At 44.0% G+C, this 26,741-nt stretch overlaps 1 protein-coding gene across 2 annotated transcripts; it reads left to right on the forward strand.

Moving 5' to 3' along the window:
* The first annotated feature begins 1,038 nt into the window (after positions 1 to 1,038).
* On the forward strand, positions 1,039 to 20,460 carry LOC142776686 (2-oxoglutarate and iron-dependent oxygenase JMJD4-like). 2 transcript variants are annotated; one of them, XM_075880797.1, is made up of 6 exons: positions 1,039 to 1,564; positions 2,687 to 2,818; positions 6,518 to 6,803; positions 9,695 to 9,838; positions 10,559 to 10,593; positions 16,284 to 16,416. In XM_075880797.1, exons 2-5 carry the CDS (start codon positions 2,799 to 2,801, stop codon positions 10,562 to 10,564), a joined length of 456 nt encoding a protein of 151 aa, XP_075736912.1. In that variant the 5' UTR covers positions 1,039 to 1,564; positions 2,687 to 2,798; the 3' UTR covers positions 10,565 to 10,593; positions 16,284 to 16,416. The 2 variants fall into 2 exon arrangements, with proteins under 2 accessions (XP_075736912.1, XP_075736908.1); XM_075880793.1 differs by lacking the exon at positions 10,559 to 10,593 and having other exon boundaries at positions 16,284 to 20,460.
* Positions 20,461 to 26,741: the final 6,281 nt, after the last annotated feature.

A 26,741-nucleotide genomic window follows, 5' to 3' on the forward strand; every position in this document is an offset into this window, starting at 1 on the left:
ATGAAAGAAGGGACGCTTATGGACTTCATGACCCGATTTCAATTGGTTAACCTAAAAGATCATGGTAATGAAGTGAAACTGCAGAACATTTGGTGATTTTTGTTTCGTGACAACGTATAGCGAGCTCCAAGCCATGCGAGGCCAAATAGTGTCGAAAGTACGAAGATTAGACAAATCCATGCTGGCTGATCATTCGCATGCTGACTGAAGCGCCATGATTTGCAGCTCCCATAGAAACTAGCGCCAGAGTTCCCTTTAGTGTACCCATAGGAAACTCTATGATTACCTGTACGTATGTAGATGATCTGATCTGTTGCTGATTTTGTGTGTGCGTGTGTTTGTGTTTGTGCGTGAGAGCGGCGGGGGGTGAGTGTTAGAGGGTTAAGGGGGTTCTGTGCGTAAATATTTGGCTTGGAGCTGGTCTCGCAAGAAAACAACTTCTCTATATAGACCCACAGAGGAAAGAAAATGAAAACGTGGCACGCGATTCACCAACAGGTCTCGTCAAGCTGCGCCGCGGGTGTTTCAACGTTCTGCCACGGGGCAACAGGGGGGCTTCGCACTCGGGACGGTTGGCGGAGGGAGGATGTCATCCACGAGCGAAGAATGAGAGAACGAACAAAACGGGATGAAGCAAAGGGGAAATAGGGAGAGAACGCACAACATTTACGGGGTTGGGGGGGGGGGCGTTAGACTGGTGCAGAGAGGAGAAACAACAAAAGAAAGAAAGTGTGCGTGAAAAGAATAGGGGGCATCGGGGAGGTGCTGCGGAGAAGAGATTTAGCGGATCCCGGGCGTCGTACAGTGATGAAAAAAAAAAAATGTGCGTGAAAAAGCGGTGATCCGGTCGCAGGACAAAAGTCCCGCCGTGCCGCCGACGTTCGAGAGAGAGGAGGAAGGGAACGCTACGCGCACCGCGCTCGCAGCTGAATTCCTCTTTCTTCTCTCTCACTCAGCCTCCTCTCTCTTGCCTCCCCTTGCCACGCGCATGCGCCGAGCGGCTTCTCAATGGAAGCCGGGATTCAGTGCGCCCCGGTAAGCGCTGCTCTGTGGATGTGGGCCGCAGCCGAAGGAGCCGAATAGAGGGTGCAGCCGTGGAGAGCGGCGTTTTCATCGTCACTGGGTCGTCCGACGGCCGCATCGCGTTGCGCGTGATCGGCGTTGTTCTTCCGTTTGTTCGCTTCTTCAGCGAAGGATGTTGTCGCCGTCTTGTGCTTGTCGACAGTGACCTCAGCCAGCTGTGTGCACCGTTTGGAACGCCGAGAGAAGGATTCCCCCGCCGACCCATGCACTTATTCTGAGGTGGGGGCCTGTTGGCAGCGGGACGGGCCGTTGTGTTTCCGTCCGGTGTCGGAATCACGCGTACTTGTCGACGACTCCGTGCGTAGGCCTCTTTTTCCCACGGGTTCGCCGCCTCTTCTTCCTGTCGCCGGCTCTTTCTGCAGCGGCTCCGTTCCTCGGATTATCTTTCCTGCATTTCCGGACGTACACTGCGGTGCATTCTGAAAGTGTCCCAAAGCATTGCCGGCTTCTCTCCTTCCTGTGCTCGTCTCGGCATCTTCCGGTAAGTATTTCCAATATGTGGTACTACTGAATGCACTTAGTTTCTTCATAAAGTTAGTCGCAAGTTTTAAGTTTATTTCACATATGTAAGCAAATGCAAAACGTGTATTAACGCTGTATGGTCTCTTAGCCGAAGGCTAGTTGTGTGTACCAACATACACAAATACAAATGTGTAATAGGTATTAAGAAGTCAAGGACACAAAATTACGGGTAGTGAGCACTGTAAAAAACAACGCATATAAATCAGTTTCAATAAAATATACAGTGCATTTTCATGACACAGCATCTGGATATGTCTTCTAGAGTGTCGGTCACTATAACGCCAAAAGTTCTGTAGCTTTATGTCTGATTCAAGTTCCTTACAAGCAGGGTAACATTGTACGGGCAAGAAGATATCACGCTAATTATTTACTCAAGAAACTAACGTGAACATGAATGCGTGGCATTTTTCTTTAAACTAGCTGAGCAGAAAGTTTCTAGTTTCGCTATAAAACCACAAAATCAATTTCGACGCCTAAACTCAGCTGTGTAACTTTAGAAATGGGGAGTTAAGGTCGAAGCAACCTTTTCTAGCTTTTGGTCAACTTCTTTGCATATCAGTATTCCACTGTAACATTTAAATAACAAACATTTTTTTAGATGCAATGCAGCTCCTGTTCACCATCTTCGTGCACTTGACATACTAAAATATTCTTGACTTTCTCACGTCAGTCTTTGTGTATAGGAACAGCGTTTAATCGATGAAAAGGCTCAATTGAGTAGAACACATTCTGATCATATTTCCGAATCATTCGAACACCCGTAAGACGAAACAGTACATGCGCGGCTGAGTATGTGCCGCAGGAAACAAGAAGCTTTCGGTATGTTCCTTTGCATTCGTGTTCCTTTGCATTGTCTGTTAGTTCTCACTAATGTTGTGTCTAACAAAGAAACCTAGCCCTTACACTTTCCTGCAGTCATTATTTGTACTTTAGAAGTGTCGCACTCTACTGTGAAACTTCACTGAAAAGTGCTAGCAAGCAAGCGTCCCACGACAATTTAATAATTGCGCTTGGGCTTGGTATTTGTTCTTGCTTGTTTTCCTGTGCCTGAGTTGTCAATACTGCCATCATTTTTTTTCAGGAATTTTCCAACTTATGGCCCATATACCACACCAAAGTATTTCACTTCTGACTTGCTGAATGAGTACTGGGACCTTAAGATTGATGTGAAGGATGACTTTCGCTTCGTGTACATGGTACCCAAAGGATCATGGTAAGTTGCTGGTTGGGGTGAAGCTGTGTGTTGTTTTTTTTCTAGTCTTAACATATGATCAGCATATATTGTATAAGTTGTCAAGATACAAGAAGTGAAAGGAACAGGTGGGTTTCTGCTCATTTGCTCTAGAAACGATGATATCACGACAGGCAGGGATAACATGAGAGGTGGTGCGGTGTCTGTCACCTTTTTATGTTAATTTTCTACACCCGAGTCCTTTCCCGACTGTGAGCAGTATGCGGTCATTCTGGTTGTTCTGAAGCAACACTCTGCCCTCTGTGGTGGTCTTGTGGTTATGGTTTTCAACTGCTGACCCAAAGGCCACTGGATGTAATACCAGCAGTAGTAGCCACATTTGATTTGATTGATTTGTAGGGTTTAACGTCCCAAAACCACTGTATAGTAGGCACATTTTAATGGAGGCAAAACATTAGAGGCCGGTTTGCTTAGATTTAGGCGCATGTTAAAGAACCCTAGGTGGTAGAAATATCTGTAACCCAGCACTACTATTTGAGACATTAGAGGGAAATATTGAATAAACATTGATTGTTGAAATAGTGGTCCAGAAACCTCATGGTGCTACTTTCATGCCAAGAAAAGGCTTATTTTAAATGTAAAATAATTTTTTAATTGTCGGTATGGTGTTAGTGCCCTTCAATTCACCCGCCTGTATGGGCCTTCTAATGTAGCAGTTGCCTTGCCGAATATTGCCCACATTTGCAGAGCAGCAGCCGTCACTAGTAGCAGTAGAGCGAAAGTAGTGCAAGCCACAACAGGAACAACGGCCATCGAAGCTTGCCGCAATAGATGTCCAGGAAAACCTGACAACGAGACAATGGCTCACAAGGCTGGTGCCGAGGCATGACACTCAGCTACTTTTGAGTGCAGGGGTACGTTTAGTGGCACTGAGGGGAAAGTCACGTCGGTTTCTTTGCTGCAGCTCCTCAAGTGGCGTACATCATTTGTCCATCCGGACACATTACATACCTGCAGCATTTTGTTGAAACTTCTCTCACAGTGACTTCTGTAAGTATGCGACGCAGTTGCAGCAGCCCGCAATACCGAAACTACCAATGAGATGCCATGGCATAAGTGAAGTGCAATTCAGCAAAAATGGAGCTTTTGAACCACTAGCGCCGTTCCCCATGGTAATGTAAAGCGGTTTTCCTCTCCGTGAACCAAACAGAAATGGACAAGCAGCATTTTATTACATGTTGTAATGCACGAAGGTTGCTTTTTTGTTGCTGCTGGTTTGTTTACTAGTGATAAAAGTGTTATCGGGACTCTTGATGTCGTCGGGACCATTCCAGAATATCCCACTCGTGGTGCATATGGTGTCCTACATTTGCTTTAATTTCTCAATTAATAGGGCACATTGTTGGTAATATTGATGTTATAAATGTTCTTAACCATTTATCTTTCACTCTGATGTAAATTGTTATTTGCCTTTAGTACCCTTGAGCTCTTATTTAATTTTTTTGTGTTTAGAGGTGTCAATGCAAATTACTTGATGCTGCATTTGTATTGTATAGGAATGTTAACACTCTAGCTAAATGGATTCTATGATAAAGTTATCTCGGTGTTTTGTGCAGTGTTTGCGTTTGCCGAAGTGAGAAGCCTTCTTCTAAAAAGTGAAAGAACTGTGAATCATATTATGAACCTGTTCCTCCTTTTACCGATATAACCCTGTGGCTTCTTTCTGCTGGATTAATCTTATTTGCTTTGAATTTATGCTTGGGCTTCCGCATCAACAAGCCTCACGTTATCTTCAATGTAAACAACACAATGTCAGTGCCATGTAGTCAGCACAAGGAGAAGCAAAGTGTTAGAAGTTTGATGAAGATGAATCTCACGCTGTATTATTGGCATCAAGTGTAGAAGACAAGAATTTCAAACTTAACGACCTCAGTGACTGGGTGTGTGGTGGCTACGGAGGTGTAAATGCTAGCTCTATTTATTATACAAATGTTAAAGCGATGGCCAATCATTGCAGCTTCTGATGTGATTGTTCTGTCCAGGGTCAGTATTCTTCACTTCTGTAGTGTCAGCACAATTAGCGAGAGGTAGACTTTCGAATTGACAATGTGTTGTACATTCAGATTCTTACAGCTCAGTGATAGTTTTTTCTCATTGCAACTTTCTCACAAAGGATTTAGATATTACAAAGACGGCACTGATAGACTTTAAATTATGAAGTGGTAGAGTCCATAGTAACCATTTCAGTTGCATACATGAATGAATGTGGAAAGGTAACATTCGTCGCTAAGATATTAACACACTTGATGTAGATTTTTTATTGTATTTACCTAACACAAAATATGTAAATGAGAATTCTTGAGATTGCATATCATGTGCACAGTCGTCAGCAAGCTTAACACAAATGCTCCACAGTGTTTCTGGAAAACAGCTTGATTGATGCTAGCGCGGCGTCACTGTGGGTTCTGTCACCAAAATGTTACTCATGCATGCCGGCATACCATCCAAGCATAGCGAGGTATTATCTCCGAAGCAGTGCCCATTGCCTCGCGGCTGCTATTGGGCAAACTAGTGCAAGTCAGGGTCAAGGTGTACGTGTTAGTTATTAAAAAACTGGTTTAGATTTACTACGAAATACGAAGCTAGGGAGGAAACACGAAACAAAGTGGACACTACAAGCACAAACTATCAACTGAATTTATTGAAAAAAGTTGAAGGCAAGAAGACTTCCAGGGAAGGGAAAATTCATTTATGATAGAAGTGGGGGTTGGGGCGGGTGGTCAAAAACTTTTCTGTACTTTTTTTAATCATGAAAAACCAACTAGCCCAATACCTCACTTTGCTTACTTGTTAAGCTTGCTGACGATTGTACACCATATGTGCAGTATGATGATGCATACAGCCTTGCATGTTTCTTCCTCGCCCTCAGCTGTAAAATTCGTTGGTGACTAGCGAGTAACCACAGTCTGCTGTAGTGCAGCAGCACAATCTATGTTTTTTAGTCAAATAGAAAGGAAAGCCTACTCTAAAGTTCGACAGGGGGAGGCACGTTAAAAAAATACTCTCCTCCCATTGTCCCTCTCTGAGGTGGGCCGGTGACACCTTGCAGGCCCATCGATTTTAAGGTGTATGGACGCGGAAGCATATAAAAGCCGCCAGCGGGAACGAAGGAGACGGAGAGAACCTCCTAGCGTTGGAAGAGTTAGCTTGCCGGGAGCCATCGGAGGTGGTGTATCGGAAATGGCTGTCAGATGGGTCCTCATTAGCCCGATGGTTCCAAATCGGGTGTACATAGTGCCCCCCACGAATGAACCAGTAGACTTGCACCTGTGCACTGGTTTTCCAGATGTGCCCTCACTTTTTCGAAGGCCTAGTAAACCTCATAACTCATGCAAGGCAATTCACTGTCGCCCTAGCTGACTCTGTCAGACCTGAAGCAGTCTGGTAAATACCAGAGCAACCATGGCTCCTCTGCAACTCAGGGTGACCCTTGTAGTCACAACACTGCAGTCTTCCTGTACCATATTTTTTTTAACTAAACTATGATGTAGAGGGCAGGAAACAGCGAGTTTTGTTTTGAGTGCCTTTTCATCATAAAAAGAGGGATTACTGCAGCTTTGGCTTGCCAGTGCCAGTCTGCTTTGCCTTTATCCCGGCTTGCTTTGTCAGTTTCTCTTGTGATTTTTGGGGTGGTTACACTGCTTCATTCTTTTCTAATAGGACGCCATTGCATACGGATGTGTTCAAGTCATTTAGTTGGTCTGCCAACATCTGCGGGAGGAAGCTCTGGTACCTCTTTCCTCCACGAGAGGGTCAAGTAAACAACGGAAAGAGGAACAAGCTGCCATGTGAAGTTGACACCCTTCTGAAGGAGAGCGTTAAAGATTCTGAGGAAGCACAGAGCCTCTTGAAGCAAGAAAGAAATGCACCATACCTAAAGGTCATTCAAAATCCTGGAGAGATTATATTTGTTCCGAGTAACTGGTACCATCAGGTCCACAACCTGGTAAGACACCTGTGCTTCCTTGAGTACAGTGGTTATGTTGTCTATGCTGTTCACAAGTTTATGTCACATAGAATTCTCAAACGGGACAGTAAGTAGGAAATAGTCTCGCATGCAATAATCAATAATCCATATACAGTACCAATTGTAGCTTGTGCCACGAGAAGACATTAGGTACGCCACAAAACTTCCAGAGAAGATGTAGGTGTCAGCTCCACCTACAGTGTCCTGCAAGAACTTGCCATGATGTTATGCATTGTGATTATGCTCTACCATACATAATTTCTTATTTGTATAATTGAATTACCTTGTGCTCTAATACATGGTCCTGGCGCTCTGTCGGAGTCTCCGTGAAAAAGTACATTCTACACTATGGAAATGCTGCTATGAACAGCTCACTGGAATTTTGTAGTCGTGCATGGTACATGGATTTCACAAGTTGAGCCCAAAGCTACCATTTGCTGTAGTGGCCCCCCCTTCAAACCGAGGCTCATCTTCACTCTCTTCGAAGGTGCTCATTTCTACGAAGTTTCTTAATTTAGTCGTCCTTGTTATAAGAAGTGTTGATATAAATTATTCAATGACATACGGTTTTTAAGTGATACAGGAAGTACGTATATCTTACACATTTATAGCTGGGTTAGGATGAAAGAGGATCTTTCATTCTTCGTTGAATTGTCTCTCGCTTCCCCTCAACCTCAGAGTCCCCTTGCGCCGGCTGCTCTTACATCCTCTCTTGTCCTTGTTAGAGGTGCCATCTGGTTCAGCAAGGGGCTAGCCATTATCTCGTTCACAGCTGTCCAAATCAGCCAAACTTTCCCATTGGGAGGCAGGTGTTGGCCAGCGAAAATTTGGGTGGGAGGTGAGATCTTTTACCTTACCTACTCCCCGCTGAATGAGCTTAGCTCATCGGAATCTTGCCTCTGATGGGGAAACGAGTTCAACAGGTCATTGTACACTTGCTCCCCCTAGCAGGAGCATCGTGCAGGCATGGTTGCGTCCATTGTGCCCTGGAAGAACTTCAGTAATTCAGCCAACCTTCCTGGTTTGTCGTGGGCGAAAGTCATACCAAGTCGATGTCATGTCACTGCTGCCAGAGTGACATAGTTATGCAATCTCAATGTACACAAGCACTCTGCTTGTGAGTGCTTCCATAATAAGTGAGACTGTTTTTGGTGACACTTTCACTGGTGCGCTGGTTCGGTAGCAGTAGAAGCATTGGTTGTCCTCTGTGGGTTTCCAGGGAGTTTGGCTGTCTTCGTGCGACTGCCTCAATACTCTCTGAAAAATGCTCAAAGGGCTTCCTTTGAAAATTTGCCTTATAGTGCACATCTGCACAGCTCAATGAATAAATAAAATGTGACCCCTCGTGTTTGTTGTCTCCTGATTGACAATCTTTCATTGTTATGCTGAGACTCGCTATTTCCCAAAGGGTCGTAGTGATTTCCCAAAAACCAAAGCCGAAGCCATTTCATGGTTTCGGCTCTGGCTACACCACAGTGGTTGCCTGGTACAGCCACTGTGGAGCAATACACTGCTGGAGTCGTCTGAGCAACTGGGCCTTGTAGCGCCATCCAAAGTCACTTTTCACTGCGACTAGCATTTCCAGAAGATTTCAGACTTCACAGCTCACGATGGTGCAACCGCTGTCGGCACTCATGAGTATTTTTCGTGTTCTTCCAGTCATTGTGGGTCAGTGATAGTGTCCCTAATGCCAACTATGCATTAATTATTTCACTCAAGCGAAGCCGCTTTGTGCAGTGGCACCAGTTTGTTTGAGCAGATCTGATTTATCTCAAATGTACACAATTGAGTGCGTTCACATTATCCAGTGTTTCAAATGTCAGCACATTCAATATTTGCATGAGGTGATTCTGCACAAGCATGCCTTGTTGGCCGTAGCACTCCTTCAAGCTCTGTGTGGCACACTTGTGGTTCTTTTCAACCCCATGGATGCCATTCACCATTACTGCTGCCCTGCGCATTTACTCTGTACTTCGATGTTTGAAAGGGTGCTGCTTTCTTTAAGGTCTCTTCCCATCAGTCACAGCTGAACTTTTGTCGTTCCAATTCTGGCAGCCTGAGGGGCCCTGCATTACTTTAGTTAAATAAGTGAGCTTAGGTGAGCAAAGCTTGGTTTTAAGTTTTGATATGAATGAAACGCTTCTTGGCGAAGACAATGGCCACCTGTTAAACTTTGTGCAGTCATCTGCTGTCATTTGCTGAAACACCCATTCGACTGTGCCTTTCATCTCACTGTTTTTTCAGCATTGCGGAGCTTTTGTGCATCATTTTTTTCTGATTACTTTAGCATGTCATGAGTCCTCCTAAAACTTATGAAGATTGTGTGCAGCGACAAGTTCCAATGCCATGAATTCCATGCGTACTACACCCATGATGTTTCAAACACTTTGTGCCTTTGTTGGTCACTTTTGTTATACTGATCTCGCTACTACAGTACACACAGGTGCATACTGTTATCTCCAAAACCACGGGTACTGTGGCAATCACAGGTTTTGTCTCTTTTATGCACGTCACGAGCATAGTTCCTTGCCAGGCTTGTTTGGAGTTAAGGTAAATGAATTTGGTTGACAATTTGATATCTAGATATAGCTTCTATCGCTTACTCAAACTGATGTCGGACAATGCCAGTTGTCACCAAAAAAAAATAGCACTTGAAGCAGGTCACAAAAATCTCTAATTCTCATTGCACTTGATGAATGAAAAACATTTCAACACCAATCAATTTTTAAGGCAAGAAATTTCGATAATGACTTAATTTAGTCAATATTTGGAAAAGTTCTGCAGGGTTTCTTTAATATGATCTTTTTTCATGCAACATACGATACTGAGGAATGCAGAGTGCATTGACATTGCCTTGTTAATCTTTTCAGGATGACACAATTTCAATCAATCACAACTTTCTTAATGCTTGCAATGTTAAGATAGTGATGATCAATCTTATGGCTGCATTAGTTGATGTTCAAGAAGAAATAGCAGCTTTTCAGGACACCGATGGATTCCAGGATCATTGCCAGGTAAGCCATGATCTGTACAATTGAACTCTGCTGTAACGGATAGCGTGCTAATTAGAAACATTTTAATTGAATCATTTGAGCTGAAACAGATATGGAAGCCATTGGTAAGTTGTGCTGTCTCAAGGTCCTATCAATTTAAATATGTTATGTAAGTAGTACAAACAAGGAAAAATCTTATTTTATTATAACTTGTTTTGCTCTTAATATGCTCTTTGGATTTAGGCTGGTCCTGATTATTTATTTATTTTATTTATTTATTTAACAATACTGCCAATTTCATCAGAGATTATAGCAGGGAAGGCATGTGAAAACGAATATTTGTTTACACAGATTCATATTGATAGAAAACACAAAAAAGCTGGGATTACAAAATGACATGCAAATCAGAGGTTATACATTGCCGTTAAAGAACACGCAATCAAACAATTTTAGTAATAGCAAAACAAAATTATGAACTAGGTTATCGTTGAAAACGACTGCGAAAAGATAATGCATGCATTTGTAATATAGGGTAGGGAAAACAAGTAGGCATTTTTATTGAACAACTTATTCAAATAATTTTATGAACAATAAACTAATAGAAAAACATGTCACTTGAAAATAACAATCATAAAAAAACAAAACTTTTGTATTAGCAATATGACACTGACTCGTTTTTTGTGTATTGATGATGTGATGTTAGTGCGATTTGCGAGGCAAGCAATTCGCTTTCAATTGCAGCTGTAAACAAGTTTATGGATGATTCAGTGCTTAAGGTGGGTTTCAGCGAGTTCAAATCTTTAATAGTTAGAGGAAAAAATGAGTATTTAAAGCAATTAGTGTTAAAAGAGTATTCTACAAGAGTATGGGAATGATTATGACGGGTTGGTCTGCCGTGGTAAAAAGATAGATACCTTGAGGTATCTATTTTTATTATGTTGTGGAGTAATTGAAACATTAGCTTTAGTCTTGTTAGTTTTGTTCGGTTTTGTAGTGTTAAAATGCCAGCGTTATTGAGTAGGTGCATCGGTGAGTCCATCAGTCTATACTTGCTAAAAATAAACCTTATTGCTTTTCTTTGAACCGTTTCTATTTTATTAATCTGTTGGTGGGTATATGGGAACCAGACAGGGCTGGCATAATCTAATACAGATCTGACGAGGGTAGTATAAGCTATTAGTTTTGTATTTGGTGGTGCGAGTTTAAGACGTCTTTTCAATAAAAATAGTCTTCTATGGCTGTGCTAGTAATATTATCAGTGTGGGTATCCCATCTGAGGTCGTTTGAAATCGTTATTTCTAGATATTTGTGGCTAGAGACTGTGGCTAAGGGGCAGTTGTAAATCGTGTAAGAAAAGTTGGATCTGTGTTTTTTGTGAGTTATTGTCATGGAGACACATTTACCAATATTAAGGGACATTTGCCATTTTTTGCGCCACGTGTGTACGTCTTCTAGTGCTTGGTTAAGAATTAGGTGATGCGTAGGAGTATTAATTTCCTGGTAAAGTACGCAGTCATCTGCAAAGAGCCTTAGTTTTACTTCAGTTGAGAGGGGCAGATCATTAATGAATATTGTGAATAATATTGGTGCTCAGACACTGCCCTGTAGCACGCCTGACATAACTGCTGCTATATTAGAGGTGGTGTCCTGTAACTGTACAAATTGTGAGCGATTGGTTAAGTAATCCTTAATCCAGTGAACAATGGTGCTATCTCCAAGAGTAACTTCTAATTTACTTATTAATTTTATATGAGAAGCACGATCAAATGCCTTTGAAAAGTCTAAGAAGATGAGGTCAATTTGTTTATGGTTATCAATGGACTTGGCTGCATCGTGTAATATTTGTAATAATTCTAAAAGTTGAGTAACCGTTGAAAAGCCTTTTTGCAAACCGTGTTCAGGAGACAGGATATGAATTTTTGCTAAATAAATACTTATGTGTTTCAATATCATATGTTCTAACAATTTACACACAGAACAAGTTAGTGATATTGGCCTGTAATTTGAAACCATGGTTTTGCTGCTTGCTTTGTGTATTGGTGTAATTTTTGCGGTTTTTCCATACTGCGGGGATAATGCATGATTGCACTGATTTATTAAAGATTACACATAAATATTTAGCTACTATACTGCTTACCTTTTAAGGAAGATGTTTGATATGTTGTCAGGTCCCGAGTTCTTCTTGGTATCGGTATTTATTAGTAGATTGAGCACGCCTTGCTCGGTAATTGTCAAGGGTTCTAATGGTGAATGGTCTGAAGATTGCAGGGGTGGTACGATTCCGTCATCTACGGTAAAAACTGATTGAAAGTAATCATTGAAGGAGTTGGCGAGATCATTGTTGTCGTCAGAGGAACGCATGAGCTCATCATCTTTTTTTGGATTTATGTATTTCCAGAATTGATTTGGAGCGCTTATCAAAGATGTGGGAAGTATCTTTGCAAAGTAATTATTATTGAATCTTTTAGTTTACTTCTCATATCGCTAACAGCTACAGTCAGATAGTGTCTACTAAGAGTAGTTGGTGTCGTGTTCAGTTTTTTTCCTTAGCCGTGTTACCTATCGCTTTGCATGTATCGCGCCACGTGTTATCCAGGGATTTAGTCGCCCAGTTTTTTTCTTTTTGATTGGTATGTAGCGTTTTATGCATGACGTCACGATGCTTGTAAATCTACTCCAAAGTGTTTCGATGTCAATGGATATGTTATCTGTAAGTGATACAAATAAATCATATTCGAAAGCAAGACAATTGATTATACTTGTGTCGTCAGCATGGGTAAAGTCAAAATAATAAAGCGACGCCTATTGATGAGATTTATAGTCATTCACATCTACAGTGCAATAAATTAGGTTATGATCTGAGATGCCCTCCATTATTTTCATTGTAGTAGTTTCTTGCGGGAAATGATCACTTAAAAAACTAAATCAAGAATGTTCGCCGATGATGCATGTACTCGCGTGGGTTGGGTCACTATCTGATGTAAATTGAAATTGAGCATGAGATCACATATCAATTGCGAGCTATCAGACTTGAAATGCGTAGCTTGCCAGTCTATTTCTGGCATATTAAAATCACCCAGAAGGATTAGTCTGGCATTTGATACATGACTCTGCATATAACTACAAAGTGAAATAATGACGTCACTAGAAGCAGATGGGCTACGGTATACACAACCCGCAGTGATGGCACGTGAACCTATGGATAATCTGCAAAATATTGCTTCTATACCTTCAACTTCTGGAAGAACCTTGAAAGAGAGTTTTTTATTGACAAAAATTGCGACGCCACCACCACGTGTGGGCCGGTCTTACATATTATCGCGTAGTTGGGGCTACCTACTTCCTGATTATGAATGTATCTATTTCCTGATTATGGTTCAATAAGTTGGGATTATAATTCCAACTTATTGAGGCGGGAGGTTCAGAAAATTAAACAAAAAAGGCAGTTTTTTCACAAGGGGTGCCATGCCTGAAGGAAGTGCGAAGCTAAGCAACATTTTTCGTTTCTCTTCAGTTTTCTTTTTCTTTCCTCCTCTCTTTCTCTCCTGCCCCGCCGCGGTGGTCTAGTGGCGAAGGCACTTGGCTGCTGACCCGCTTGTTGCGGCATCGAATCCCGGCTGCGGCAGCTGCATTTTCAGTGGAGGCGAAAATGCCGTAGGCCCGTGTGCTCAAATTTGGATGCACATTAAAGAACCGCATGTGGTCGAAATTTCCGGAGCCCTCCACTATGGCTTCTCTCACAATCATATGGTGGTTACCAACAAGGCTAAATGTCTATGCTTGTGAAGCCAATGCTAGCCAACATTACTCAGTGCTGCTAAAGTGTGAACATATACTATATACTTCACACAGCAGGCTGAAAAAATATTTATGCATTACAGGATATCTCGAATGTGAGTTGACCAAGGTTGTAGTAAATGACAGCAGACACAAACATAAATGACATATTTCGCCATTGGCCTACACCACCCATGCCCTCGTCCGAGCTTATTGTTTCGACACTGTGTTTAGCACTGCTGTATTGATAAAGTCAGACAATAAAGAAAAACATTAAAGAAAATGATGGCCATCTCTTCGCATGCATTAGGTGCGGACAAAATTGCACATCACACGCAGCTGTTTGGGTGCATCAGCAGGCAGCAATAGGGGCAGTGATGTAACTTGGCACTGCTAGAATTAAAGAAGCACTGACACGACTTTGAGGCACCCCAAAAGGAACGTTTCTTGTTTTCATGGCGTGCACTATCAACGCTCTCTACACATCGAAGCAAGGCAACACGTACAAGGCTTTACTCGTCCAGCATCTGCAGGCCAGCCGCATCACAATTAACGTTATCACGACAACTCAACACAGTTTACTCTGTGTTTGTAAAATCTGTGTCCTTCATGCAGCCCATATTGCAGAAATCGCTGTCATGGTATCTGGAGGGAGGACATTTCACTTGACATTGTTTACGTGAATCACTCTCGTCTGACAGCAAACTGGCAGCTGCTGCTATTATGTGGCGAGCTGCAGCTTTCCCGTGACGTCAGGATTGTGTTGACACGTCACTGCAAGGCCGTCTTCTTGATACCGAAACAGATGTTTTAAAGGGGCCCTGCAACACTTTCTGAGCGTGGTCAAAAAACACTGCCGATTGGTAGTAGAGGCTCCCGACAACACGCGAGCCAAATAATATAGCGCCGCACGCGGCCTGGAATTCACAATAAATTATCAGTCAGCTAAAAATAGCTTTCCTTTCTCTCCACAAATCAAGAAAAATAAGCCCAGTAAGCCCATCTATCAGCCATTGGCTGATTTGAACATGGCGCGCTCAGTTGCTACAGAGGTCGCCGCAAGAAGCCGTCACTTGTCCTCGCGTGCGCGCGGGATCGCACTGAAAAAGCTGCGTATTCGAAGAAAAAAAAGTTCTCAAGGTCACGAGGGATGAGGGACGTTTTTTGTTCGCCCCTTCTATCCCTCCCTGCTCAGCTTCCAGCGCTTTCGTTGGGACGAGAGAAGAGAGAATGTGATTGCAGCATGTGACAAATCTTCGTGACTCCGCTCATACTCGACGGATTCTTAAAATTTTTGTGGCGTTCAATTTGTGTGGTAATATGCTTTTTCAGTGAATTAATTCCATGGTTACTCAAAAAGTGTTTCAGGGCCCCTTTAAGGTGGTAATATTGCCATGTTCCTTTTTCAAGTTTTCTTATCGCCCCGTTACACTGTATGTAATTCTCAGCGCAAACCGCGCCTGCAGTGTTCGAAAAGCTTCGGGACTGTAGTAGATCATTTTGTTAAAATTACGCCCACTTCGCAGATATTACAGATTATCCTGGAACCTGCGTGGCTGCTAGCAATAACGTTAGAATATTCAACGACTTGTGTATAAATGCCGACGCGCTTCACCACTTCAGTTGATCGACGGCCGACGCTCCGTTCACCGCTATCAGTGCAAGTCTGCTACTGTAATTCGACTTTCTATATACCGGGTGCAGGTTCGCCCAAATAAACAGTTTGATCTTAACATACAGTCTCCGGCCTTCAGCCACGTCACGACCCTGTGACAATATTAAAAACATAATCAATTCATTCCCAAGCACTACGACACTCTTCTTAGGGTTCTTGGCACCTGCATTGGTAATCAATTTCACTGCTTTCTAAAGCAGTACCCAGCTATAGGTTCAAGTTCAAACGACTGTGGTATCTCTATTGACTTTGATCATCTTTGTTATGCTGTCAGATGAGGTGGCACATATGATACAGTACCAATGCCGCGGCATTATTTGCAAAGTAAACTGCTCTGGAAAAGTTGTATATGTGTCTAGCTGTTCAGTGGTTATACCAGTCGAACAGTGCTGTTTGTGTCAGCTCTCTGTTGGAAAGCATTGGCATTGTGCTGTCCTAGTGCTCTCAGCAAAGCATGTGCATTACATCAACACTTCCTGAAATTTTTTGGGCATGCGTCATGGTAAACTGTACGTGGTTTGAACAAAACAAACAAAATTCAGCGGCACTGTGCTCGTAACTATGCCAGATCACTTGCAGGACTTTCTACTTGCTTGAAAATAGCAGTGATCTTGAGTCTTCGTGTAATCTGTGCTTTCACAGTCAACGCTTGCTTGTAGCTGCTGGTGAAACAAGGAGATACAAAAAGATTTGAAACTCGGCGGTCAAGAAAATGGAAGGTTAAGCTTGCGCTATGACTGGTGTTGATCAGTTTCCAGTCTTACATGGGCAGGTGCTCTTATAGATGTTTTCATGAGGTAATGCTGTGACTGACTCTGAGGGGTTGCTGTGGTATGATTGTGGTACATTCTTATTGATGTTGACTTGAAACTCAGAGCTGCCCTCTTTGGTAACATAGTCTACACAACGAGAGGCACGGAGGGTTCTGTGGCATCTCAAAGAAACTCTAGCTTCTTGCGTTACTTTGCACTTTGTATTCACAGTGCTGCAAAGGTGTCATGTCTTTCTTTGCAGGCTATGCTTAGAGCTCACTTTGGCATGAATGTGGCAGACTTTTGTGCGATGCTCGAGGCCATCTTGAGACGAAGAATGCAAATGCTTGAAGTGCCTCCCGTGCAGAGAGAACTTGCTTACCGCACGAAGGAGGCACTTGCCACGGACATGGCAGCTGCCCTATTCTGCCACAGGGAAATATTGGAGTGGCCTGCTCCAATTTTGGAGACGGCGTGCATCAACAAAGAATTAACATGTCACCTCAGGAAGGACCTTGTAGAACTGAGTGAGCTAGATGAAAACATTTAACATTCATAGAACAGTGTGCAGCCTGCTTTTGTGATCTAGATCTAAGAAATCTTGTTGCGTTAGGCCTGATATGGCATATATCTTTGAAGTTTGAGAACTGTTTTTTTTACAAACCTGTGATATAAAAGTAGTAGTCAAATCGGAATTTATTGAACGTAGGTATGTCGAGCTATTGTGCATATTTAACATTTATAAGTTGTAAAATCATCTTGGATGTGCTGTGCAAAAAGAGCACTGCGGTATATCTGTATTCAAAGCGTTTATCGCCACCCTCGATACTATCTCAAATGCTGTGTTGCACAATTCTGTGCCTCTGCTAGGGTACTACTTCCAAATGTATTTTTTTCTCATAAGACAGTGCACCCGCATGAAAACGAAAAACTGGTGAAGTTGCACTGAACTGAGCAAGGCTTGAAACAGCGAAATTGGATGATTCTGAAGGCTAATCTTATTGCTTGTAGGCCTTAGCTACGTGGTGCTGGTTGTGTCTGGGCCGCTTCTAGGCTTTAGCTAGGTGTTGCTAAGTTGTTTATACATTGGGTCTTGTCATGAGTAAGAGGGCACGTGCTGGGCGCTGGAACGCGGCGCACGTGTGCAAGACTTCAATGGTGGGCAGATGCACCACGTTCACGTACAAGATTGGTTGGAAAGAGATTCATGGCATGCAAGCCTAGCCGTAATGAAAAATCTCGAAGGATGAGCTGTCACTGTGCATTGGGGCTTCAAACTGCGAAGATCAGGAAGACCAGCATCGCTACCGCGACGAAAGCAGTAGTCCCGCTTGGTTCTGAGGCTGTCAGAAAAGAGGCCCGGGAAGTGGTCGTCGATCTCGGAAGACTCAAGTGTGGCTGTCCGGACTTGCCGCAACCTGTCACAGCAGTTCCTGGGTGGATCTACAGCTCTTCCGCTTCGAGCCAGAATGTATGCGGCCCGTACCACAATCGTGATGCCGTTTACAGGTTAGGCATAGCCTAACTAAGCGGGACGACGACGAAGACCGGAACCATCCCGGCAACGAGGTTGAGCGGCGAAGACCAACCGACAGCAGTCGTAGAAGGTTGAGAAGGACGTCAAGGACAGAATCGACGAACCACTGACACGGCAAGGTCACTAAGTTGACATGGCAAAGTCACGTGAACTGTAAGAACGTTTTGTAATCAAAACTCCATTTTGGCTAGAGAGAAATTAGGCTTAGGACTGAACTTGACTCGGATTGATATTAGTTCTGGTTTCCTTGTATAGCTGATTATTGTGTACATGTTTCTTTTTTTGGGGGGGGGTTAACTTTGACTGCCAGATTGTTTGCCATTTTGTGTAATATTAAAATGGGTTTGCCGTGTTACCTCCAGCTTGCGTCTCTCTCACAACTCTATCCGCTGCAAGCGCTCCCTAGGTAAATTCGTAAAAGGTCTCAGCGCAGAGTGCTTCGATTTAAACCACGTACAGTCACAGACACGACCTGGTCTGCTGAAACTCCAGAGATAGGAAGTCGCGCTAAAACAAATAAAGAAAAAAAAGGGAGGCGTGGAGGTTAACCAGATGCTAGGATTCGGTGTACTACCCTGCTCTGGGGTTGAGAAATAGGGGGCAAAAGCGAAAAAGATAAAAAATAAGAACAAAACATGCTCATAGATCTACGGGCATGTTGTGATTAGCATAGGCCTTCTATCGCTTTGAGGTCTTCTTGGAGCTGCTGTTGCCTTTGTCTTCCCTATTAGTATTCTATTGTTGTATGTACTTGGGGTCTTTGGCTCACCGCCATCGCTTGGCAGCCATTTGTTGGGCATTTGTTAGATTGCCTTCTTCATTTTTAATAAACCAGTGGTGAGTAGCGAGGTTCACTCTGTTTTTGTGGCACACATTTTTTTTTATGTGGATAGTTTCGTGATACAAGATACAAGGAACAATACAAGGAGTGCATTGATTTTGACCGTGTTGATTCCTTTAATGTGCAGCAAAGCTAAATTCATAGTTGTTTTGGCAATTAGCCCCCTCAGATGTGTAGCTTACATTATGGGAAAGGAAGCTATGTCTTGTAGCTTAGCTGTGGTAAATAAGCCCCTAAGTAACCCTGGCTTGTGTCTTCAAATTTTGCAATGGCACTTTTGCTAACCTCACTGCGAAGCAGTTGTGTGGTGCGGTGAAGCAAACAAAAGAAGTTTGATTATTGTTGTTCAGTGTCTGGGTTTCTATCATCTGTTTGATTTTCATTATGATGTTGCAGCAAGCTCAGGGTAAATGAGTACTAGAGGCACAAGAAGCAGACGAGGACATCTGTCCTTGCCTGGTATGAGCGCGCTGTCATATGAAAACGAATTCCTACCAACTCTCGCCGCAATTTTTAGTACTTCGACAATTTACTTATGTCAAATTGCCATTATGTATGTCAAACTGTTTTATGATCCTCTTCTTATTTCTTCTGCATTATGTGTAAATTGGCTCATTTCTAGTGGCCAGCCCTTGTTGTCTATTTAATGATGTATTTGAGAACATCTGTGCCTAGTTATTTGCAGTGCAAATTTTATAACAATAAACTGTTATATTGCTCCAACTAGTCTGTTGAGTGAAAGACACAGGTGATTTATTCATGCAGTTTTCTGTAACTCTTTCAGATGCCACCCATGCAGAACTGTCTGTAAATGTGTCGAATTTATACATTACTTCAAGCCACTCAATATTGTAGCAAAAATAATTTCATAATATGTTAGCTTATGTGTGTTATAGTAACTAATCATAATTGATTTGTAAATAAGGGGAGATGCGTATTGAAAAACGTAAGTTTTTTTCTCAAATCTTTTTTTTTTAATTTGCTTTCACAAGTTTGGTTTCTCAACTTTCACACACACACAAAAAACTGAAGATTGTAATTAAACACGAAGTAGGTTAATATTGCTTTTAAAGAGCACAAAGTGGCTACTCCAAACCAAAAAGCGCTCATTGTCTAGAGTACCCAGGAATTGTCACCGGGCTGCTTGCCATTGCATTTCGCATGAGGAGTTCACTGAAGCCACATGCTCAAAATAATGATAATGATCACCAAGCTCTCATGGTGGAAGAAATTATATTAAAAACTTTGCATATCTTTGCCGCATAGATGTGCTTCGACTCATACCTTTAAAATGCGTTTTTCTGAAGTTTTATTTCTGTGTAACTTCTTGATTTTAGACGTTTTCTTGGTACCAGATGAGGATGAAGTTTTGCCCACATATTCCTTAACATGGGAAGGGTACAAGTATCTCCACTGAAACTTTATATTCCCTGTATAATTATTACGAATCTAAAGCGATCACTTAGTATGGGCCGATGATTCTAAGAATTCTCACATTAAAGTTTTTCTCGTCCATTAAAATATTTTATACACACCTTCTTGATAGTTATTTGCATTCTGCACTTAATGTGGAGCAGTATGAGCCATTAATAGCTCAGAACCATAAAAGCTTAAAGGCATAAAAAGCTTGTCCAAAACAAACTGTATGTTACACATGGTCATGGCACAAAACGAAAACTGTGCAACCTACTATAAAACTGTTTAGATATTTGAAATCAGCATAAATGTCTTTATATACAGCAAAAAATTTCATTGCCCTAGGCTACAGATAAATGAAACTTTTTTTTTTCAAATTGCATCTCCCATTAAACATCTAGATATCCTGAAGCCATTGATGCTCTCTTTTGGTATAAATAGAATGAAATCGCAAGCTGGGAATATAGTGTAAATTCATTTTTGATTATGTCCATTTTCAGCAAAGAAAAATTGTACTTCTCACATGGCTTGCAGGAAGCGGCATGTTGAAGACCTGTTGAACATGGTAGTGCTTTCAGCAAAGCGATCATATGCAACAGTACACTGCAAAATGAAGTTAAATAAAGACAAATTTTTTATGCCGGAGTTTCAGTTCATCCAAAGCTGAATATATCTTGCTCTTTCTTAGCCCCTAGATGATATGAATAGCAAAAGCTAGTGGTATACACAATTGTGTACATATTTTTTCAAAGGGACAACGTAAAGCCCTTCACTGTGTATAAAAGCCAAGTGTTCTTGTAGCACTGGTCTATGATAGAACCGTGTTGAATGTCTCTTGCTTTACTGTTACTGTCCCACTAAAAGTGTCGTAAATGCTAAAGGAAGAGAGGCACGCTCTGTCACAGATGTCCGAGTTGTTGCGTGGAAAATCGGGAACAATCAATAGTCAAGTGGTCTGGAGAGAAACACTCCTTTCATCAGCGATCTTCTAAGAACTAGGCTGCTGTGTGTAACATGGCCTGGTCAAATATCAGGTGATCCACCAATTAGCTAAGGATCATTGGAATTGCTAGGGGGTGCAAGAGGGGCACTACACAGCTTCAAGACCGCGAAAGGCTTCCTTGTCTAATGTATGTTCTACAAGATGATGTGGATGAAAGCTTATAAAGGTGAATAGGTAAACTCTGCTGACTTCGATGAGGCCTTAATGCAACAAGTTGTCAAATTTTTGCATTCTCAAGAGACCTGGAGACATGTGGAGTTCTTATGCGAGCTTCTGTAAGACGTGTTTAATGCTTTGAACTATCTGTATGTCACAGTTTTGTGATTACCTTTGAGATCAATACATCCAAGTCAACTGTAAGAGAATGATGAGATAATGTCGGCAGTTTTTCTCTAGTAAAGATGTGTTTCTAAGGATTGGCACCCATAACTATGTACCTTGTAGTGGAGATGGGCGGAATTTGTCAATTTTTCTGTGGTTTATCTGTGATGTGTGTTGAAGATCGACTAAGCAGTGGCCGTGTGATGTTGAAGGTGTAGCCAAACGGATGAACTCACCAACACACATAGCTACATATCTAGATTCGAGCTGTCAGTCTAGCAAACACACATTTAGAAATGTGGCATGCATAGGCATGCCCACATTTCTTCACTAGGAGGAGGTCAAGTTTCACCTTAACTCCCCCACTTTCTCACCACATCCCTATTGGACGAGTCGAACAAAAAACAAGCTTTGCAATGGATGCAAGAATGAAAATGAAGCAGTGATGTGCTGTTCACAACGGCCTGACTTTGGTGCCTGGCTTTTATGGGACCAAAGTGAGAAGTAGGTAAACAGTTCTGGCAGTGCAGCATCAGGCCGACGTAGGCCACCGCCATTATTCCCCAAAACCTGCGTGGCCATGTACAGCGCACTAAGCACTTGACTGAACATGTTTGACTGAGTAAAGGTGTGCCGGGTCTGTCCCCCCCCCCCCCCCCCCCCACTCCAGCTCATGTTCACGCCAATGGCAGCGCGGCGGCTTTTCCACAAACATGCACCTCTCATATCTGGTTATTTTTCCACAGCATACCTCGTTGTTGTGGTGGTTTCAAGTTTCTTCGGCGCGAACCGGTAGGTAAACACACCGCCAGGGAGGGACAAGAAAATCTAGCAAAAAGGAAGACCCGAAAGAAAGGAAGCGTTCGTCCCTTTCTTTTTTCTTCTTTTTCTTTTGTGTGAAGGCTCAAAGTAGAGGCGAGGTGGTGCCCCGCGGGCTTTGACATCCGGGGCCGCACCTCGGTGTGAGCGACGGCGCAGCCCGAAGGCAGCTACATCGCGTCTTCCGCTCACGTCCGCTTCGGCGACCTGGGCGCGCTCTCTGCAGTTTCTGGCAGGTTGCCGTCGTTTGGCGCTGCGCCGTTTACTTTGGCGCCGCAATGGGATTAAGGGCCCCGTCCGCAGGAGGCATTGCTAAAGTGCTTGTGGCAAAGGAGGGGAGGGCCGAACAACTGTCCCCATCGACGTCGCCTCCTGGATGGTGGCCTGCGGGTCCCGGATTACGTTTATTGTTGTCCTGTTTTTTTGTTTCATATTCTTCTCGTTGCTAGCCAATGTTTTGCCGTTGAGTATATTTTCTTTGTTTGGAGTTTCTAGATCGATCATTGGTCGCCAAAAAAATGTCCCGGCCAAAATTTCGAAATCGGTGCCGGCCGCCATTGTTTAGTTTAACTTTCTTGTTTCCTGTACATTCTTTCGTTGCTGAACGTTGGCGAAAGGAAAGCAGATACGTGATGTTTGTGTAAGGCATTACTTGTTAGGACGGATAAATATAGTTTAGGCAAGGCTGTGCGAGGTTAACCAGAGGGCGCCAGTTACCGTGCTTTAAACGCGTGCCGTGCTGTAATCCTAATGGAATCGAGAACTATGCAAAGTCTTGTGCGAGGGTGTGCATGACTGTGATGTTATAAACTTTTCTCCCCTACAGCAACTCCTCCCGGCCTATTTCAACATATTTTGCGCGTTTCACCAGATGTTATGAGGCTGATTGCCTCAGACCTTTTGCCCTCTCAAACGAAAAATTTCGGTTATCTCCTACGGACCTACTCGGACATATTTGATTTTGATTGTAGGCTCTTAGGTCAGACCTCGGAAATCGAGCACCGCATAGATTCTGGTGATGCGGCTCCGATCCACAGGCGTCCTTACCGAGTGTCTCCTTCAGAGCACCAAGCTATTCAGGTTGACAAAATGCTCACAAAGGGCATTATTAAGCCTTCTTTGTGTCGCTGGTCGTCCCTTGTGGTCCTAGTTAAAAACAAAGACAATGAAAAAGATAGAATAATACCTGGCGTTTCTGTGTGGACTATAGGCACTTAAACAAAATCAACAAAAAGGATGTATATCCGCTGCCTCGCATTGATGATGCTCTAGACTGTCTTCACGGTGCAACCTATTTTTCTTAGACCTGCGTTCCGGTTACTGGCAAATCGCAGTAGACAACCTCGACCGTGAAAAGACCTCCTTTGTAACGCCTGACGGTCTCTTCTTATGCCTGCGAGTCCGCAGCAAACGTCCAGCCTCGGAAAAAAAGAAATCTGTGTCAAGGCCAGCACTCGAGCCCGCCTGACGCGATGAACAGCTCAACGGCGTCAACACGCGACGGCGCCTTTCTGTCGCCCACGTGCAGTGAGTCACCTCAGCAAGCGAGCCGTCGAGTAAACAACCGGCGTCTTCCTGTCTGGGGGGGGGGGGTGACGCAATGCCTGGCGACGTCACTCGTCCTTGGGTGCAGCCACCTGCAGCGCAGCCTCTCCAGATTCGATGAGAAAGAATGACGCGGCCCAGCGGCGACCCCATTGGAGGATTCCGACCTCACGACCAGCGGCGCTTCTGGTTGGACATTTGGGTTGGACCCGGTGCATATAAAAAAAGCCCTGCGGCGCGTCGAGAGCAGACCCCTTTGACAGCAGACCCATTTGAGAGTAGAGCTATGTGTTAGAGAGAAGAGCTCGGCTCTTCGCGTCTCTGTCGGCCCCAGTGCCGAATTTGTAACGCCTTTGTATATATGCTGTACATAAACCTGGTTTAACTCACCGTCGTCTCGTCCGCTCGTCTATCAGCTCTGCGCAGAAGCAGTCGCGAGCTGAGAAACCTACGCTACCGAACGGCTGGTAACCTTCCCGGCGGAGTTCGAAGCAGTGGCGCCTTCGGGACCGTGTTGGCGTCGCCGTCTTTCGAAACAGTGGTTGCAGCGGTGAGATTTCGAGGCGCCCTTCGTAACGTCGTCGGAGGTGCGCGTCGCAACAGTGGTTGCAGCGGTGAGATTTCGAGGCGCCCTTCGTAACGTCGTCGGAGGTGCGCTTCGTAACTGTGGTTGGCAGCTGCGGAATCGGCCGGCGTCAGCGACATCGATGCGGTGAGTGCCTGATGTTTTCCCCTCAGTTCACCAGACTACTCTAGCTCAGGTTGTAGTAGTTTAGAGAAGGGCTGTGTGAAGCATTGAAGTGAGCTTTGATCGTTTCAAGCAAAGTCGAAGTGCTTTGAAACCAAAGTTAATGCGGAGGGGGTAAACACGGGAGTGTGAAAAATTGCTTGCGCGTCTTGCTAGTTGACTTATAGTGGGTACGGCAAGTAAATTGTTAACAGGGGCAAACAGCAAGAGGCTAGTGTGAACGATGGAGAACCTTAAAGTGAAGGAACTCATCGAAATTTGTGAGGAACTCGGCATTACTTTGGGTCGTGCGAAACGAAAGCAAGCGATCCTTGAGATCATGAAGGATGAGGGAGTGTCGGCTGAGGAAGTCGATGAGGCCTGGGTGGATATCAAAGCACGCCGCGAGGAGGCTGAAAGGCGAGAAGCTCGCGAAGAAGCTGAAAGGCGAGAAGCTCGCGAACGTGAAGAAGCTGAAAGGCGAGAAGTTCGTGAAGAAGCTGAAAGGCGAGAACGCCGCGAGGAAGCCGAGAGACAGGAGCGCCTCGAGTTGAAACGAATAGAATTGGCAATACTACAGTGTTCGCAGGCGCCTAGCGTAGCTTCTCCAACAGTTCAGGTCAGCGGTTATAGAATTCGGGACCAACTGCCACCGTTCGTAGTAGGCGAGGACATGGCGAAGTATCTCGTCAAGTTTGAACACGTCTGTGAGCGAAACGCTTTGGAGCGGTCTCTTTGGGCGCAGAACCTGTTAGCTCTTCTTCCCGGCGAAGTGTCCGACGCGATAACTTGCTTGTCGAGGGAAGCGTTTGAGAGCTATGACGAGGTTAAGGAAGTGCTCTTGAGACGTTATAAGTTGTCACCCGAGGCTTTCAGGCAAAGGTTCCGGTATGCTAAAAAGGGGAATGAGTCACACGTTGACTTCGCGTTTCGTCTTGAAGCCAATTTAATTGAATGGCTCAAGGGCGAAGGTGTTTATGACGACCGCGATAAAGTGGTGGAATGCGTTGCATTGGAGCAATTCTACCGCTGCATCGAGGAGGATGTCAAACTTTGGCTGCAGGACAAACTTGGGGAAGTACAGCTAAACAAGGCAGCAGAGTTAGCTGAGGAGTATTATACTCGCCGAAAATTGCATAGCAGGGCAGTGCGCGTTGAAAAGGATGAAAGAAAAGAGGGCTTTTCAAAGAAACCTGATCAACGCAAGCAGCGAATTTGCTACAACTGCAAAAAGGAAGGGCACATCGCGATAAACTGTCAGCAAAAGTTTGCAACTATCCTAGAATCGGAAAACAAACGGAAGCCGCTAATCTGCTACAACTGCAAAAAGGAAGGGCACATCGCGATAAACTGTAAGCAAAAGTTTGCTTTTGCAACAATTCGAGAATCGGAAAAGAACATGCGGTTGTTAGAGCCGTATCTCCAACAAATTAGGGTGAATGGGAAAACGTGTCGAGCACTTAGAGACTCAGCGGCAACCATGGACGTTGTCCATCCTTCATTGGTGTCTCCGGATGACTTTACAGGAGAATGCGCGTGGATTAGGCAAGTCGCCGAGGAGCAGAGTGCTTGCTTACCAATCGCTACGGTTGTCATTGAAGGCCCGTTCGGTAAGCTTCGCACCGAAGCGGCTGTGTCTGTCGCGCTTCCCGATAGTTTTCCTTATCTTTTCTCTAACAACTCAGAGCAGCTTCTCAAAGAGCAGGGTAAATCGTTCTTCCCCAACTTAGCGTACATGGCCCTCACGCGATCGCAAGCGCGGAAGTTTTCGCAGGAGCTTGATCTTGTTCAATGCGGTGAACTCTCAAGTGACCTTGTCGGCGGGTCGACGGAACCTCAGAGAGGAAATTTTCCGCGTGAGTCATGTGAGCAGTCACGCGAGCGGCCCGTCGCCGAAGCGACCGGCGCGGTTTCCGTAGCAAGGGGAGACGACATGGCGCCATTGAGTCGGAGCGAGAGGGATGCAACGCTCTCGCCTGTAGCGGAAAGTTGGAGTGAGCTGTCGAGGGTTATCGGGAGACGCTCATTCGAGAGCAGCGTGAGGACCTCTCGATTAAAGCGCTAGGGGAAAGCCACATGAAAGCTGCACAAGTGTTGTCGAAGGAGTACAACGACAAATCGGCGAATAAGCGTGCTTTTGAAGTTGATAATCAGGTAATGCTGCTGCAGCCGTCCAAAAGGAACAAGCTTGAGGTTCATTGGGAAGGGCCCGCCAATGTAATATCGAAGCTTTCCGATACGAATTATGAAGTGAAATTAGGAAGGCGGCCGAACAAAATTTACCACTGTAACTTGATGAAACCATACGTTCAACGTCAAGTGGTCGTAAATCTGCTGTTAAATGCTCCAGAGGAAGAGGGAGCAGAAATTTTGAGTTGGAGTGAAGTAATCGAAAGGAAATCGGAGGTAATCTTGGAGCAGTTGAACCTAGAGCCTAGGTTAAGTGAAGTCCAGAAGGAGGACCAGAGAAGGCATGTTTCTTTTTATGAGAAATCTGGATCCCATATTGTA

The sequence above is a fragment of the Rhipicephalus microplus genome, chromosome 2, assembly GCF_043290135.1.
Source record: "Rhipicephalus microplus isolate Deutch F79 chromosome 2, USDA_Rmic, whole genome shotgun sequence".
Taxonomy (NCBI): Eukaryota; Metazoa; Arthropoda; class Arachnida; order Ixodida; family Ixodidae; genus Rhipicephalus; species Rhipicephalus microplus.